This window comes from Marmota marmota, unplaced genomic scaffold, assembly GCF_001458135.2.
Source record: "Marmota marmota marmota unplaced genomic scaffold, marMar, whole genome shotgun sequence".
NCBI classification, from domain to species: domain Eukaryota; kingdom Metazoa; phylum Chordata; class Mammalia; order Rodentia; family Sciuridae; genus Marmota; species Marmota marmota.
Window position 1 is genome coordinate 4902010 of NW_025999927.1, and position 17915 is coordinate 4919924.

Consider the following 17915-nt stretch of genomic DNA (forward strand, 5'->3'; position numbering starts at 1 on the left):
GTTCCTTAAAATCCGCTTTTCAGCTACAGCTGCATTTTTCTTGACATTTCCTTTAGCTTGCAAGTTGTAATTACATAGACTCCATGGTTGGAGTGCCCACTCGCCCACCCGCCCTCTCACCCTCTGCCTGTGGGAGGGTTCCTGCCAGGGGTGATCTTTGAGAGGCAGTTACCTTAACTTAGGGAAGGAAACAGGACGGAGCCCACGCATATGTCAGGGACCAGTGAGGCGCCTCACATTCAGCTGCCGCCGCACACATCCTCCTTGCAGAGCTGCTGGCAACCGGCTCTGATGACAGCCTAATGAGCTGCCCCTCATTGGCCACCCTGGTACCCCCAGGGGTGTGTGGCTCCAGGAAGGTCTCAGAAGAGGAAGGCTTTGTGGAACAAAGGCTGATCCTGGGGATGCAGGTGACAGGTGGGACAGAACCTGGTGGCATTGAAGGACCCAGAAAAGTCGTGTTTTGAGTGTGTGTGTGGTGGGATCCGTGCTGACTATGCTGCAAGCAAGCAGAGAATCCAGAATGTGGCAGGCGGGTCTTTGTGTCAAAAACGACACTGTAAGTGACCAAGGGCAAGGCAGAGCGGTTGGAGGTTTGCCTGCACCTCCACCACACCTCACGGTGCTCACGGGTGTCCGCAGATCTGACTGGGAGCTTAGAAAGGTGCCCCGCAAGTTGGAAAAGTCCTGTGAATCCACAGGGGGAAAAGTGCTTTGGGTCCTGTGTCAGTCACCACACGATCAGGGCATCTTTTGCTCCTCAATATCTTCAACATGAACTGAGGGATTTTTCTTGATTTTATTTCCCCTCAACAGTCATCACCCAGAGATTCTGGGCTGGAAATTCCTTCTTTCTTAATCCATATGTAATTTAGTTTTGGTGTGTGGTACATGCCTCATGCCTTCCTCTTGCTGGAAAAGGAGCAAAGGGCATGTTTTAAGTTGCTGTGACACGCAACTGAACCAGTCAGGGTCACTCCAGGTGAACTGAGCTGGCTACTAAATAACCACAGAGACAGAAAACACCTTTATTGGGGGTTCAGTGATGGCTCCTTGACCCGAGCTTCCACAAATGAGGCAAGGGAGGCAAGCAAAAGAGACGGCTCGCCTGAAACCCTATTTATTGGGGGGAAGACATTGGAGAAAGTTCCACTCAAATAAGGCAAGGGGTTGGGTTTCAGGGGGTTGCATGGTTGTGTCTTGTGCTCAGCAAATTGACTAGCATCTTGGAAGGCCACACCCATCTCAGGTGCTGTGTGGGGATCATGGGCAGAGCAAGTGAAAAGGACATGTCCGTCACCCAGTCCAGTCAGAGCAGCAACCTCAGTCCAGTCTCCTCATGTGCTCAAATGCGCATAGCTCACACATACAGCCCATGGCTGGCTTGTGAAATAAGTGGGTATTTGTTCTTCAAGGCATGTTAAACAGTGAAAGAAGGAACCCAGTTTCCATGAGAGTGAGGAACATAAAACCATGATAATGTCTTGCCACAGAAATGTCTGGAAAACGAACTCAGGGTTATCAAAGACACAAAGATGGGCAGATGCTGAGTGCTTTTAGATGCTTTTTCCATGTAAAGATGTAAAAGCATGTTGGGTTGAGCCTCTTTAATATCTGGTTTTAAGGACCAGTTTCTATCTAGGCGCAGTATCCACCGGAGCTTCAGGAATATACATGACTTGCCTCCACATGAAATGTGGTTGTTCTGAGATGCACGGTGCGCACCTTGCTGTTATTCCTGTCCTGTGACCTCTTCCTTGTTATGGTTTGTACGTGAGGTGTTCCCCTCACATACAAACGTGTGAGATAATGTGTGAGATATGTGTGAGGTAATGCACGAAGGTTTGGAGGAGAAATAACTGGGTTACAAGAATCTTAACTCAGTCAGTGAATTGATCCCTAATGGGATTAATTGAAGTGGTAGAGAGTGGCTAGAGGAGGTGGGAATGGGGGCGTGGCTATGGGGTACGTATTCTGTATCTCAAGAGTTCAGTCTCTCTCTCTGCTTCTTGATCACCATGATGTAAGCTGCTTCCATCTGCCACACACTCTGCCATGTTCAGCCTTGCCTCCAGTCCTGAGAAATGGAGCTGGCCTTCTTTGGACTAAGACCTCTGAAACCATGAGCCTTCAAATAAATTTTTCCTCCTCACAGTTGTTCTGGTCAGATCCTTTAGTCACAGCAGGGAAAAAGCTGACTAAACAGAAATTGGTACTGATAAGTGGGGTCATTGCTGTAACTGATCTGACCATGTGGATCAGAAGCTTTTTGAGCTTTTTGGAATTGGTGGGAGGAATTTTGAGATGTTTAACAGTGCAACTTGGAAATGCTTTAGGAGCCTAATGGTCAATTCTGGTGGGAGCTCAGAAAACCAGAATGGCAATAGGATCATGATCAGTGAAGACAGGGCTCCAGAGCATTCAAAGAAGGATTCTATTGGATTTTGGAGTATTGGCCATTTATGTTATGTTCTGGCTGAGAAGTTGTCTTCATTTTGCCCATGTCCTAAGACTTTCTGTGAGGCTGATTTTAGAAGTGATGGACTTCTTAATCTGGTTGAAGAAACGTCTAGGCAGGAGAGCATTCAGGTGGTGGCATAGATACTGCTAGCAGCTTTTAGCTAAGTTTATTGTGATAATCAGGAGCAGAAAGCAGAGTAGAAGATTTGGAAAAAGTGAAGTTGAAAGGCTCCAGTAAAACTGCACCTAAGGAAATCCTAGTTGTTAAAGATAAGACCACCACTAAAGAAATGTTAAAGGCTTTGCCTAGAGATAATAAGAAAGATGGCTTGAGGGCGTCTCAGGAGCTGGCAAGACCACACCATCTCAAGCACAAGGGGATAAAGGTAAAAATTCTCGAAGAGACCAGTGGGGCGCCCTTCTTGCACAAGGGGACCTAAGAAATTTTTTCAGTGTGTTCAGTCACCCAGACATTCAGAGACTGCTGCAGCAAGGGTCCCAGGAGGCTTGGCTACTGCTCAAAATGGCAGCAGATCTTGGTGTCAACCACATGGTGCTGGCTCTGCAGGATGCTGGGGTTAGGGATTAATGGAGGCTTCCACCAAGATTTCAAAGAAGGCTTGGGAGGTTAGGCAAAGTGCAGCAGGGTCAGAGTCCTCACTGCTGTGACTAAAAGATCTGACAAGAACATTCCACAAGATTGCCTCTGCCTTTCCTGGGTTTCATATCCTGTGTAAGGGCCTTATGGGTGGTCAGTTGTCCCCATGACCGGTAGTGTGCTACAGAAATGGCCTGTGACCTCGTTCATAACCTTGTGGCTAATCCACGTTATCAGCTGGCCACGGGCTGGTGCTTCATAGTTACAAAAGACCTTTTTTTTTTTTTTTTTTTGTGTGTGTGTGTGTGTGTGTACACATGTATGTTTAATTTGATCTTTATGATAGCTAGCTATGTGATGTTGGCAAGGGGTAAAGGTAATTTTTTTCTCATTGAATCTCATTGAAGTGGATTACCCCAATGCTGAACAGCTAAAGAGAGGGGTGATATTTTAACTCATGTGTCTAACTACTAGCTGGAAATTCTTTGTCTGCCTGCCTCAAAATATCCACAGCCCTAAGAAATTCTGCTTGTTGCCTCCTTTTTCTGTGTCTTCGAAAGACTAGTGTTGATTTTATTATTTGCATCTCTTCACTCATTCATGCCTCAAATGTTGACTGAGCATTGTCCAGGTGGAAGGATGGACTTAGCTGTAGCCAGAGGTTCTTGTCCTTTGGGAGAACAGTGTAGGAGAAACACCAGGAAGAAGTGTGGTGAACACTGGGTGTCATGGTCCTGGGGGAAGCCCTTGTGTGCCACAGGATTTGAAGAGTAGTTAACTTCCTACCTGTGGAGGTCAGTTTCTCTGGTGACTGTACAGCCTTCCTTACAGCCTCAGGAAGCATTGGCTGGGTGAGGTGAACTGGGGAGTCCCTCTGCAGAACCGTGGTACATTTGGCAGCTGGAGGGACAGCAAGGCTGTGCAGTGGATGCTCATCGTGTGGCTTGTCCCTTCCTCCTGCTGCCCTGGTGTCCTGATTCATCATTGCACTGTTACATGCACTCCGTCATGACTGCCATCCACTCCTCCAGGTGCTCTGAGGGCCTCAAAATGCGTACATTTTCTGAGCCCTTAACTCCTCACGTCCGACTCACTTACATACTAGCAGCATTTGATCTTCTGAGCCACTTGTCTTCTAGCATGTTCTGTCATAACACCACATGTTCTGGAAAGATTCTGGAGCTTGCAGACACTGTTCGATTTCAGTGTGTGCCATCCAGTGCTCGAGACCTTCACCTCAAGGGGCTCGCGGCTGTCCTGGCAGGTCACTGTCTTCTGTCCCTCTAACCCCTCATTCCCTGGCAATGACCTTACTTCCTACTTCACTGAGGAGACAGATGCAATAGAAAGAGAAGCTTCTACACCCACCCACCTCTAAACCATCCTCTGCTTTTGCTCATCTCTGGGACTAGAACCTCTGCCTGGCCCTAGATTGCAGTAGATGCACTATCTATCTCTTGCCCAGCCTCCAGATTTTTTGGCCTTATTGGATCTTCTTGGGATTATTCCCATCTGCTTGTGAGAAGATGGCAACATCTCCTTGCTCTGTATTTCTCAGGCATATCAAGGACACTTTTCTCAGGGTCTTCTCCCAAATATCCTTGCAGGTTCACTTAGACGAATGTCCTCGTATCCGAGAGGCCCTTCTCCATCGCCTGTTTAGAACATCAAGTCCCCTTGCTTCTCTGTCCCACTCTGCTTTGGTTTCCTCATGTCAGTTTCTTAACAAGCATGTATCTGCACACAGCTGTATAGTTTATTGTCTAGTTCTCCTACTTCTGTTGTTTTGGTCCCCTTTTTCCATAGTTCCCAGAGGAGAGCTTGAATATGGCACGAGCCCCCCCAGACCTCCTGTCTGATCCACATTGTCTTGAGCTGCTGGCCCTTTCTCTAGGCTTTATTTCAGGCACTGTGTCTACTGCTCTGCTCCCTCACCTTGCAGCCCCTCTCTTATCCCTCCTTTCTGGACCTTATCTCCATCCTCCACTAACAGCACTGACCACCGCTGAGCACCGCACTGCCGAAGACCAGGGCAGCCCTCTGCCTCCTTGGCACTCATCTTCTGCTTAGCGTACCGCACTGTTCACTGTCTTTCCCCCTGGAGCCTGTTTACCTCGCCAGGCTCCTGATCCTCCTTCTATGGTACAGCCCATCCTCTGTGATGGTTTTGTGTCACGTCCCCCTCCTCCCTGCCTTTTCTGATCCTAATCTGCTGTGTACAGGGTCCAGGGTTCCTTTTAGATCCTCCCGTCTTGAGTGAGATGTTGATGTTCCTTGTTTGAGTGATTTGAACTGGTATCAGATCTTTTAATGCATTCTTCGTGTTGGTGACACCTAAGTATCTTCAGCCATCACATCCCTGAATCCCACCTCTGATTGTCCAACTGCCTCTTGACCTTGCACTTGTATAACAGTCATCCCAGACGGAACTCGTCTGAACTGGACCTCACGTCGTCCCCCTGCCAAACTGACTCTCCCTGGCATTCTCTTTCAGTAAAGAAAACCACCTCCTGCCCAGGTGTTTGGTGCAAAAACCTCATGATCACTCCTTCCCCTTTCTCCATCCCAAATCGGCAAATCTGTCAGTTCTTCTTTTAAACTGTATGGACTCTGACGTTTTTCCAGCAATTCCAGGGTGATAGAAGCAATTACCCTTGTAGGCTGGGGCCACAGTAAGAAGCTTCCATGCTCCCAGCACAGTAGCCTGCATGCTGCGCCAGAGAAAGGTGTCATGTCTGTCATTCTCCTGTGTGCATCTCCATGGCTCCCAGCATGCTCTCACTGAATGCTGAAGCCCTTCCCATGGGCTGTGAGACCCCTAGATCTTCTCTAAGTCCTTCCTCCCACCACCCCAACAGCCCCCTTGGGCTCCCCGGGCCCTTCCCCTGAAAGCCCTTATGTTTGCTGCTCTTCCCACCTGGGGTGTTATTGCATACCGCCCCTCCCAGCTCTGTGCAAGTTGTGGCTCAGGAGAGTTTCTGACCACCTGGTAATAAACCTCTTCATTGCTCTTGACTTTGACCCTGTCCTTTTTATTCTTGGATTTTTTCATACCTGATGTTCAATTTTCTAGTTGCTTATTATCAATCTCTCCGAGTGGGAGCTCAGAGATACAAGAACTTGTTCTGTCTTGTGTTGAATGAATGAATTTAATCGTTTCAAAAATAGGAAGGAGGAAGGAACAATTATTTAAAATCTTGTACATTCTGAGCCATCTTTCTTGGGTACTTGGTATAAATTATACTTTTGATTAATCCCTTAAAACAATCTCCCCAAGATAGGATTTCATTTATTTTCATAGATGAAAAAGTTGTAATCACAGTGATTATTCTTAGGAGAGCTGGGGTTGGAGCCCTGGGTGTTTCGCATGGAGGAGTAATGCTCCTGCAGTTACTTCATGTTGCCTGCCTGTTATAAATTAAGGAGTAATCATATTGTAAATTGTCATGACAGGACTTAGGTTTCCACCTAACAGATGCAAATGCTGGGATGCAGTGGTAGGCGGGTTGCCCAGGACTTCACTACCAGGACGTGAGCTTCTGGTGAGCATCGGCTTCAGAGCTTTGGTCCTGATTTGGCCTCAGGGGCTCTATTTGTATAAATACAAGATTTCTGACAAGTACTTAAAGCATCTCACTTTATCTGGGTAAATTTTAGGTTTTTTTTTAAATTTTTTAATATTTTTTAGTTTTCGGCGGACACAACATCTTTGTATGTGGTGCTGAGAATCGAACCCGGGCCGCACGCATGCCAGGAGAGCATGCTACCGCTTGAGCCACATCCCCAGCCCAATTTTAGGTTTTTGTCCATGACATTTGACCCTTCATAAATTGGCCAAGGCTCATGTTTGTGAGTGCCAGGCTAAGCTTTTCAAAATCTAGTTCTAAAACTTGCACCATGGTTTTCTTCCATGTACAAGTGACCTTTAGTGGATCTTTACAGTACTGGTGTTGAGATTAAAGAAAGTTGAGCTGCAATCTGTTCTGCTTGTACATAACTTCTGCTGCCCCAATGCATAGCCCGACTCTTACCAGAAGCACACATTGCTCAGGTATAGATCACTATTCACTGACTCATCCCCAGGCCAGAGAAAGGCCCTCTGTTGAAATACTTGAGATGGCAAGAAAAGTGAGGGGATTCACTGAATGCCCACAAAAACCTAGGAGTTGGTGGTTTACATTATAATTAAATAATTGCACTTAGAATTGGCAAGAAAAAAGAGAAGTTTAATAGGTCTGCTAATTACAGAAATGAATTGAAATCGCAATGGTTGAAATTGCAAACTCTTACTGTTTTTCAAAAGCAAATCTAAGAATCCCTAGATGAATATTAATGTCCATACAAATAAGAACTGGGAAACCCTTGTGTAATCATAAAAGTGGGGATACATGTCAAAACATATCTCAGAGACAAGTTTAAAATTACTTATGTGAGTATTGCCCCATGCTCCATGTATTTGCTGAAAACTCTTTTGATTTTATTCTTGGGTACTGGTTTACTACAAATCTATCCTGATTACTGTTACATTTTTTTTTTCATTTAGTTGGGAAACTTTGTCCTTGTTCTGTGCATTACCAGAAAAATACAACTGCTGAAGGTCATTGTATTGTGCAATACAGAAAGGGCAGTGTCCTCTGAAGTCTGAAACTACCTCACCTTGATGGTGAGCTTGGGATGTGTGCATTCTATGTCATTTAAGAAAGTCAACCAAGGCAAGCTCTATAGATGTTTGAATCTTGATTTTGTTTAGTTGTCTTTGGCAGGAGGCTGAAACCTCATCTCTCCAGAGATGGCTGGTTGTCTATGAGGAGATGGTGAGTCGGGCTCCAGATCGTTCGTGGTGATGCTAAAAGGGTCAGGGAGGGCAATTCGTTGGTGCAGTTGCTCCACATGGATGGATTTCTCAGTGCATGTGAGGCTCCTCCGATGGAGACTATTACTTTTGCTAAACTGGAGTGGAAAGGCATCGATGACATGTTTATGTTCAGAGGCAGCGTGCGCCTTCTGCTGGCCTGGCCAGCTGCCACCACTGACGGTTGGAAAATTGAGTAAGAGGTCTGAGGTCTTGATCGTGTCTGATATTTGGGTGTTTCTGTCCAGCTCCTTGTGGCTGACATTACCCAGGCCCACTGTGACAGCTGGCCTCACAGCCCATTATCTCTTACATGCCATCTTGTGTATAAACTTAGCTGTAAGAGTCGTGAGTACAGAGCCACAGATCACTCCTGAAGCTCTAGTTTTTAAGATCAGCCCACATTACGTCACCTTGCATAAGATCACAGAGCCATGAATAGGTGTGCCCATCAGCAAAATTCCCAACAAGAACAATTTGGAAGAGGAAAAAATTTATTATGGCTCACGATTCAGAGGTGCAGTCTATCGCCTGCTGACTCCATAGCTCTGGGCCTGAACTGAGGCAGAGCATGGTAGCAGAAGGGCATGGAAGAGGAAAGCAGCTCAGCTCATGACCGCCAAGAAGCAGAGAGAAATGGAGGGAGGAACCAGGGACAGGATCTAATCCCCATGGGCGTGCCTCCAACCATGCCCTACCTGCCTGCATTTACCAGCCACGACACCAGTCCTTTCAAATGATTGATCCACCAGATGGATTAATCCACTGATTACATTTTAGCTCTCATAATGGAAACATTTGGCCTCTGAACATTGTTTTATTGCCCATCATGAGCACTTTGGGGGACATCTCATATCTAGACCATAATAATAGTCAAGCTGGTAATGAAATATCCTTTAGCTCCCTCTATTAAAAACAAAGCCAGAGAGCTGCACTCAGTGTTTCCCATTGAATATTTTCAAGGGATTCTCCTCTTGTACCTTTTCACAGACCCATATGTGAGTGCTAGAAAGGACCCTGGAAGAAAGGACCCCTATCAGTGGGGAAGTGAGGCCTAGGCAGCCACGGTGAAGTCCACACAGGACCACGTCACTGCCAATAAGGACACGATGAAGGGGAAGCATAGGTTTCCCTCAGAGCTTCTGTCGTGTCCTCACCCTGTCTAGGAATCACTGTCCAGCCACAGGTGCACATCATGATCAGCGGCTTGCAGGTCACTCCTTTCTGGACCTGTGGGTGGTTGGTGTGGTGCACCTGGTTCCTTCCTTGTTTCCCGCTGGTCACTGCATGGAATGTGATGCTTACAGGAAGGGATAAGAGGACACTGGCCCCCACAGATCAAGAAATGCACCCAAGAAGCAAAAGTAGCCTGACCACTACAGGAATGGTAGGAGTGGAGTGTGGATGGCTGTGGCCTTGGAAGATCCTGCCCATGTGGCCAGAGGAACTGGGCCAAGGTGAGCTTGTGGATGTCCATGTTGGTGACAGTGCTGGACACTGAGGGATGTGATGCTGGGTGAAGAACTCATCACTAACGGAAGTCTCAGATGTTTCATGAACACTGGAAGCTGATCTAAGCTGGAGGGAGTCTAGCAGTTCACCAAGGCACAGAGAGGTCTTCGCTCCATGTGGGAAGCTCCGTGATGGGAGAAGGCAGTAGCTGTGTTCAAGCTACTCAGCATAAATGTTTCCAAAAGGAAGAAAACTTGAATTCTGTTTCTAGTGTTCTATGTTACAGCAGTATTAAGTCACTAAATACATTTTTGTTTGAGTTTTTTTTTTCATTTTTCTGTTCATTTGTAAATCATACAGAATTTTTAATGCCTGGACAAAAACTTTAAAGTCCATGGCGCAATTATAAACCATGATAATTTTCCCCAAAACTGCTTGAAGATAATCATCTATATGGTTCTATACTATCATGTAAACTGAGGACTTAACGTTTTTTTTTTAAACAAATGTAGATTCAATGAGTCCCAAAATACTAGCTTGTCTATCTTAAATTCTCATTTCCTCAGTTGAAGTACTTACTTTCTGTAAGAAAAAAATATAGGTAATATGTTATTTGACCACATGCTAGAGAAGTCTAAAGCAATGGTGGAATAAATAAACTGGCAAACATTAATCCTAGCACCTGCGACAGCGTAGGTTCTTGGTAAATGCAGTGTATGGGCAGGATCCGATCGCCTCTCTGCACTTCTCCTGCTCCCACCTAGTCTAGACCACCATCTCCCCCGTGGCTGGTTGCAGTTACCCCTAGTTCACACTGCGCTCCACACCGGGGTTGTGGCCCAGTGGTTCTCCATTTTCCCCAGTACAAGCTGAAGAGCTTATGCTGACTTAGAGGGCTTTCATGCCAACCTCATTGCATTATAAACTACCATCCTCTCCCTGGACTGCTCTGCTCTAGCTACAAAGTTCTTTCCTGCTTGTTTTATTTCCTTTTGGAGATGGGAGCTCAACCCAGGGCTCACGAGTGCTAGGCACACACTGAACCGGTGAGCTCCATCCTGGCTCCTTCCAGTTCTTTCTGTAGCTAAGACTACAGGGCCTGGGGGGCTTTCCCCAGCCTTCCTTCTCCCCAGAAGGCTGCTTACTCTTCCTTCCATGTCCTTGTTCACAAGTCACCCCCTCCATGAGGTCCTGACGGTTCTAGTCAAACCTTCTGTCTCTAACCGATACAGCTTTTGATGCTTGTGTTCTGTTTTTGTTTTGTTTCTTAGAACTTTTCATCTTCATAACATCAACATAATTATAAATTTATTACATTTGTGTTTATTGGGTTTCATCGCTTGCCAGCACATAAGCCTAATGAGTTTGGGGATCTTTGGTTTATTTGACGATTTATCTCAAGCACTTAGAACGTTTCTTAGCACATGTTGTATCCCGAGCAAGTATCTGTTAAATGATGGATGAATATTTGGAAGAAGCTGCTGCTGTTGTCATTGGAGAATTATTTTTCATGCTGTACTATTTCAGCACACTTGGCAACATTTGTTATAGAAATTACGTCTTATTTACTCATCACAAAACTGCCTGAATACAGTATTCTAACTCTTTCTCCCCATAAATATTAGACCTCTATTCTAAGTGGTTTTAAAGTCACAGGAAGTATACAACAGAAGGAATTCAAACCACACCTTGTCTTTTGAGCATTTACTATGTGCAGTGATCTAAGATGGATGATATGATTGCCTTAGGTTTTTACTAAATCATTTATACCCATTGGGCACCTGGTTTCTATGGAATGGAATCTCACCTTCTGGACAAATAGCTTTTTAAAAATATGTTTGCTTTTTAGTTGTAGATGGGCACAATACCTTTACTTATTTTTATGTGGTGCTGAGGATCGAACCCAGTGCTTCATACATGTTAGGCGAGCGCTCTACCACTGAGCCATAACCCCAGCCCGACAAATAGCTTTTTAAGTCAAGGCTAACCCTGGAACAGTTCTCATGACATAACCCAGGGAGCACACCAGGTACGTTTAGTAAATGTGAATTAACCTTTTGGAATGCAAGCATACTAAGTAGTTGGCATGATGTGAGGGGTTTTGTAATGGCCAGAGTTCTTAAGAGTTTCTCAAGAGCTTTGGAGAGTATAAGATGAATGATTGGCTTAGATTCTGTATGCAAACAGCATTGTTGTAATAAAAGTTTTACTATGCTTATGTGGAAATAAGGAAACACAAGGGGCCACTTGCCTTTTTCAGTGATCCAGTTGGGCTTTATATTGATGCTGTGGATGTTTATGATATGTGAAACATTTGTCACAGTTCTGACAGATAGGCTTGGTAATTTTCTTCCAAAATTGCCCTATTTCTTGGCTCCATGAAACCATGAAATCACTTATTTGGGTCATACAATACTAGCTTTAATTGGAAATTAAATAGGCTCTTAACCTTGGCAATTCTACAAAGAGACCCATCCATCAGCATGAAGGCACGTGTTGTGGACAATCACAGGTAGACTGGGATCTGCAGTCACTTCAGCAGTGCGTTAGTTTTGCCAGGTGCAGTGTTAGGCAATGGAGATGTACTGGGGAATGTGCCTGACCTCATCTCTGCTCTCTTACGGCTGCTAAGACGAGGGGATATGCAGAGGGGCGGAATGTGCTCTGTGCGAATGGAAAGGGGCAATTCCGACCTGAGAGTAACTTACACTCTTGTGGTTGATGAAGTCTGTTCCTTGTGTTAGAAATCTTTTGGGAAGTTGGTAGGGAACTGCAGTGGGAGGTACTGGGGGCAGTAAATGAACACATCCCTGAATGCTAAAGACTTCAAGGTATTCGTGTGAAGAGGTTGAATACCTTCTGTTTGATGTTCATTGGTTACAACAGAGGACAGAACCCCTTCATATGTCACCCCCAGGTTCCTTCCCATCCCTCTCCAGGGACTCCCATTCCTCTTTCTCTATTCTACTGGTCTTCCTTCTATTTTCAAGAGATCCTACCCCCTCCCCCAACCTTCTACCTTCTACAAAAGAGAAAATAGATGACCCTGGCTTATTTGAGTCTGGCTTATTTCATTTAATGGAATATTCTGAAGTTCTATTCATTTTCCTACAAACGATAGCACTTTGTTGTTCTTTGTGGCTGAATAAAACTCCATGATATATACCACATTTTCTTTGTCCATTCACCTAACCTGGTCCCATAGTTTGGCTATTGCTAATTGTGCTAGTGTGAACGTGGGTATGCATGCATCACCGGAGTGTTCTGACTTGAATTCTCTAGGATTAATGCCAAGGAGTGGTGTAGCTGGGTCATGTGGTAGTTCCATTTGTTATTTTATTCGTTCATTCCACTATTACTTATGGAGGCTTTCTTGTGTGCTGAAAGTCTGCTAGATTCTGGGGCTATAGTTCTAAGAAAAAAAGTAGATTCAATAATCAAACATCACTGAGCACATAAATGAGTGCATAATGACCAACCAAGTAAATTAACAGAATACAGTGGTGCAGGAACACAAGACAAAAGAATTGGCCTAGCCTGGTGTACCAGGGGAGGCTCGTGCCTAAAAGGAGGCCTGAATTAAGATTCAAAAGATAAATAAAAAGCTTGGTTGGTCCATGCCAGCATCTCTAACCCCACCAAACACCTGCTCTGGGCTATCAGATACGCCCTTAAAAACCCCTAGGCAACAGACAGCCATTGGCATAGCTCTCTGGGCCCCTCTATGGGAGTTCTGGTTTCTGTCTATTAAGCTAATCCTGTTACTTTGCTCTTACCCTGTGTCCATGGATTTCATTTGAATTTGCAAGACAAAGAACCCACCTGATGTGCATGCTCCATGTTCCAGTACTAGCACGCATCATCAGGCTGGTCATTACAGGTTTTGAAAATTTAAAAGGCAAAATGACAATCAGAGTAGAATCTATTCTTGTAGAATTTTGGGTTTGGATCTGATTTCTTGTGAACCAAGTCTAAATGTGTTGTCCTAGTGAGGGACTAGAGCATGAGACACAGGAACTCAAAAAACAAAGGAGAGTGAAGGGTGAATATTGAAGGGCATTTTTCATTTCCCCAAGGTAAGAATGATGGGAACCATGTATACACAAGTCTTAGATGCTCCACTGGCACACACAACCAGACGTGAAAGCAAGAAATGTGAATTAGGGCTGAGTATGGTAGTGCATGCTTGTAATCCCAGCTACTTGGGAGGCTGAGGCAGGAGGATTGCAAGGTCAAGGCCAGCCTCAGCAACTTATTGAGACACTCTCTCAAAATGGGCTGGGGATGTGGCTCAGGGGTAAATTGCCTCTGGGTTAAATCCCCAGTATCCCTCACCCCCTAGTGTGAATTAGGAGATGGCACCTGAAGCCAGGTAGCAAAAACTAATTCAGAAGAGGACTTACAACCTACCAAGATGTACCTTAACTACATCTGTATGCTCTTAACTGAGCAGTGCTGCTCCTGGATCTCGTCAGTGTTAGGCAGTGTTGATATTAGAATGTGATCCCCATGTGCATCATATATGTGTTAACAATACCCAGATTCACCATGTAGGTCCCAGTAAAGAGGAAAACCCAACTTATGACAACCTCTGAAATGCGAGGTCTGTGTGCTGTCCAAGGGCAATCATTTTGGAGAGTCTGCTTGGAGGTGAGAGAGAAGCTAATTAAAGGGACCCGGCGGTGGTTTGTGTTTTGGTGTTTGGTCCAGCAGGCATTTGGGATTTATTATATTGTGTCAAAAGGGAACTTTTCACTTACTGAAATGTAACATAAAAGGTGCTCCCAGGTAAAGGAGCAGACGCTGTAGGCCACGTCAGGTAAATTCTGCCATTGGAAGCTGAACCATGACTCAAGGTTCTGACTGTAGCCTGTCTCTTTGGCTGAGCAGGGATCGCTTAGATGTAGTGTTGGGCCTTTGCCAACCCCTCTGTAGGTGACATTAAGGCATTAGGTTGAAGGGAAACTGAATAAGTGAGTCAGGATGATTGCAAGTTCAAGGCCAGACTTGGCAACTTTGATCTGTCTCAAAATTCCCCAAATTTGATGGGGTGGTTTAATGTCTTTCAATTCAATTATTTATGTAATTGGAATTTACTTGAAATTGATAAGCATTTCCACACAAGCCGATTTTGTCCAAAGTATGGTACTGGGGACTGAACCCAGAGCCTAGTCCATGCTAAGCAAGTGCTCTACCACTGATCTATGTCCCCAGCAGACTCATTGTAATATTCAGCTCTTCTTGATGCTTTCCACACTCCTGTAAGGGCTACTTCTATCTATTGGGAGCCACATCCTTTCTGGGACCCATTTTTGCATCCTAGAGCCTCAGAGTGTGGCCCTTGTTCTTGAGCATTCATTAGAAATAAAGCCTTAGTCCCACCCAAGACCTACAGAATCAGAAAGTGTGTTCTGGCAAGAGCTGTGGGTTGCAGGATGCATGTTCAAGGTTGAAACGCACTCCCACACATGACAAACATGGTAAAAATCAACCCAGGCAGCAGCTAGGGGTTGATGACTTTCAGAGCAGGTTTAATGATCTGGTTCCTGGAAACACACAGGATAAATCCTCTTAGCAAGCAGTTACTCTGAGCCTGGCTTTCCTCATCTGTGTATGTGTGGGTGCCTTTGTGTCCCAGGGGACAGGGAGGATTAAAGAGTGAGAGCGGAGGCAGGCACAGCATGCTTCTGGGAAATCCAGTGTGTTTCTCTTGTGCAAAGCTTACTTAGTAGCACTGGTCAGACGTTTGTCCCCCAGGTTTATGGTCTGCTTTCACCCCCCACCCCCACTTGCTGTCCTCTTATTCCCAAGCTCTCCTTAATTAGTACATTAAAATAATTGACTAAACGGTATTCAGATAGTCTCCAGCATCCGAAAAAGAGTCTTTAACTGGAGAGTGTCATTTATGTGTCAGAGCTGGTTCCACAGGGCCAGCGAGATAGCAAATACACCCCTGGGGATGTGGTAAGGCACCAAGCACACCAGCATCTTTTTCTTTCTTGTTACACTATACATTTGAAAAACGCCATTTGTCTTTAGCTTGCAGATTACATGAAGTACTTTGTGTTTTTTTTTTTTTATTATGGCCATGCTAAGCATGAATTTACATTAACATGTATTTATATGAAAATCAGGCTCCTTTTTTTTAAGCAAATGACTTTTCAAATAAAATGAATGTTCACTGAAAATTAATGAGCATCTGGAGGGAAAATTAGGAGGTGGTTGTTGAACACTGGGCTTTGCCTGTGGCTGGTGCTGTAAGGGCGCTCTGAAGTACTGCTGCTACTGTAAGGAAAATAAAAGCAAACACACAGGATCACGAGGGTTTTAAATCCAAATGAGAGTCGCTTTTCTAACATGGCTTTTTTCTATGAGTTAAAAAAGCTTATTTTCTGCTTTTTAAGATTAATTCCCTCTCGACACGTCACTTTTTTTTTTAGAGAGAATTTTTGATATTTATTTTTCAGTTTTTGGCAGACACAACATCTTTGTATGTGGTGCTGAGGATCGAACCTGGGCCGCACGCATGCCAGGCGAGTGCGCTACCGCTTGAGCCACATCCCCAGCCCCATCGACACGTCACTTTCACTCTGCTATTCTGCCTTGATGAAGGCAGCCTCTGGATATACTTGTGTCCATTAATATTTTGAGTCTCTTTAAAAGGTTTGATTGAATATATTTATTTCCTTATAAGTCTTTGCATTTGAAATCTCAAAATACAGATGGCTAAATATCTTAGGCACTTGCTATTTGGAACCTATTAAAGTGAGAGCTTTTGTTAACATACAGCTACATCTCCCATTTATTTAGTGTCTATTTAGTGCGATCTGCATCTCACTGTCTTAAGTACTTTCTATCTCATGATCACTTTAGAGATTAGTTTCCTTGCCTAGATCATGCAACTTAGTGAAACGAGAGTTTTGAGATGAACTTCAATTCTCTGCTTCTGACAGGTGGGGTCCTACAACCTGCAGATACCTGCAGCTAAAAAGTGTGGCAGCTCTTAATGGCAGGCCCTGGCCTCCAGGGTTGTGGGAGACCCCCGCAACTCGTTGTGAATTTCTTTTTCTAGCTTCCTATCTTGTGAATTTGAAGCATGGGCTCCGCAGATCAGGATGATGTGTACATATAACCCTGGGATTTACTGAAGAACAAGAACAGAATTCTGGCAGGCTCCATAGCAGGTTTTCTCCACCACAGCAGTATTGTCCAGGGGTTCCTGTAGCACCTGGATCACTGGGATTGGTCTAAACTTAAGCTCCTTAGGGTTTGAAAACAGTACCAATGCTATTGGTCCAAGCTTATGCTAATTAGAGCTTGGAAATGTACTCACGCTATTGGTTAGCTCTGAGTTTCATTTACATTTGCCTTATTTGCATTTTCTCCCAATTTGGGGAAGGGGGAGCTTGAAGTCACTGATTGTACATGCGCAGTGGGTGTCTCCACTGCAGCTTCAGTGTGGGGTGGCTTCTGCAGTGGCATCTCGGCTGGGCTGTGGCTGGGTGAGGCTGGGTGATAGACAGGCTTGCCCCGGCTCACCTGGTAGTGGCCCGCCTTCCCTTAGGCCTGCTATGCCTGCTCCACATGGGCCTGAGCGGTATTTGCCACCTGCGCTCCAACCCACCCAGGCCTGTCCCACTGCTCTGCTGTGCTTCTCAGCAGGGACCAGTAGGCCAGCTGAGGCGAGGAGTGGTGTCACTAGTACATAGCAGAGTAAGGATGGGAATCAGATCCTGGTAGCTCTTAGGTCCGTGCTTCTTGCAGTACTTATGCCCGTCTGTACTGTCATCCCATTGATCATCTTTCCCATGTGCAGCTTTTCCTGTAATCCTGCTTCATTAATTGGAAGCTAGTGTTGTATTTCAGAAGATCGAACTAATAAATGGCCTCTCTGTAGATTTTTAAGCAGCCCAGGATCATTTCCAATATGATCAAGTAGCCAATGCATGGTTGAGCTAAGACTTTCCAGTCAATCTGAACCCAGAAATTCAGTTACCGAGTTACTCCCTGTGTTAGCAGGCACACATGTCATTACACAGCAATCAGAATCCGTCCCATTCTTGATGATACTTGATATCCTAGAAATATGTCAGAGAACTTCTTGGTGATTCTGATGATTAAAATTGTGCCTAAGAGTACTAACAGGAAAATCCTATATTTTACTATTACTATATTCTCTGTGGGAATCGGGAATAACAGCAAGAAAAGTATTGATTGCTCTGAATGGCAGTCCCCATTCTCTTCCACCCAGTTACCTTTTTGCAAATAAAAAGGGCTTTGGGAATTGAGTCTACTTTTATTTTTATATTTTTGGACAGTTGTGAACATTTGGCTCAGGTTTTTTAAAAGCACAAAAAATCGTGTTTTTCTGGATATGATTTACACTCATGGTGTCCAGTCTCACCTTTTCTTCCCTTTCTCCTCCTTTGCAGGATGATGAAGTGGTTCTGCAGTGTACCGCAACCATCCACAAAGAACAACAGAAACTGTGTTTGGCAGCAGAAGGATTTGGCAACAGACTTTGTTTCTTAGAGTCCACTTCCAATTCCAAGG

At 44.9% G+C, this 17915-nt stretch overlaps 1 protein-coding gene across 1 annotated transcript in view; it reads left to right on the forward strand.

The window, feature by feature from the left end:
- The first annotated feature begins 7984 nt into the window (after positions 1–7984).
- Positions 7985–17915, forward strand: part of Ryr2 (ryanodine receptor 2) — a 437587-nt gene continuing 427656 nt past the window's right edge. The window contains exons 1-3 of the mRNA XM_048800411.1: positions 7985–8106; positions 16316–16445; positions 17795–17914. Of these exons, the coding sequence (XP_048656368.1) occupies positions 7985–8106; positions 16316–16445; positions 17795–17914 (372 nt within the window). The remainder of the gene's footprint in view (positions 8107–16315; positions 16446–17794; position 17915) is intronic.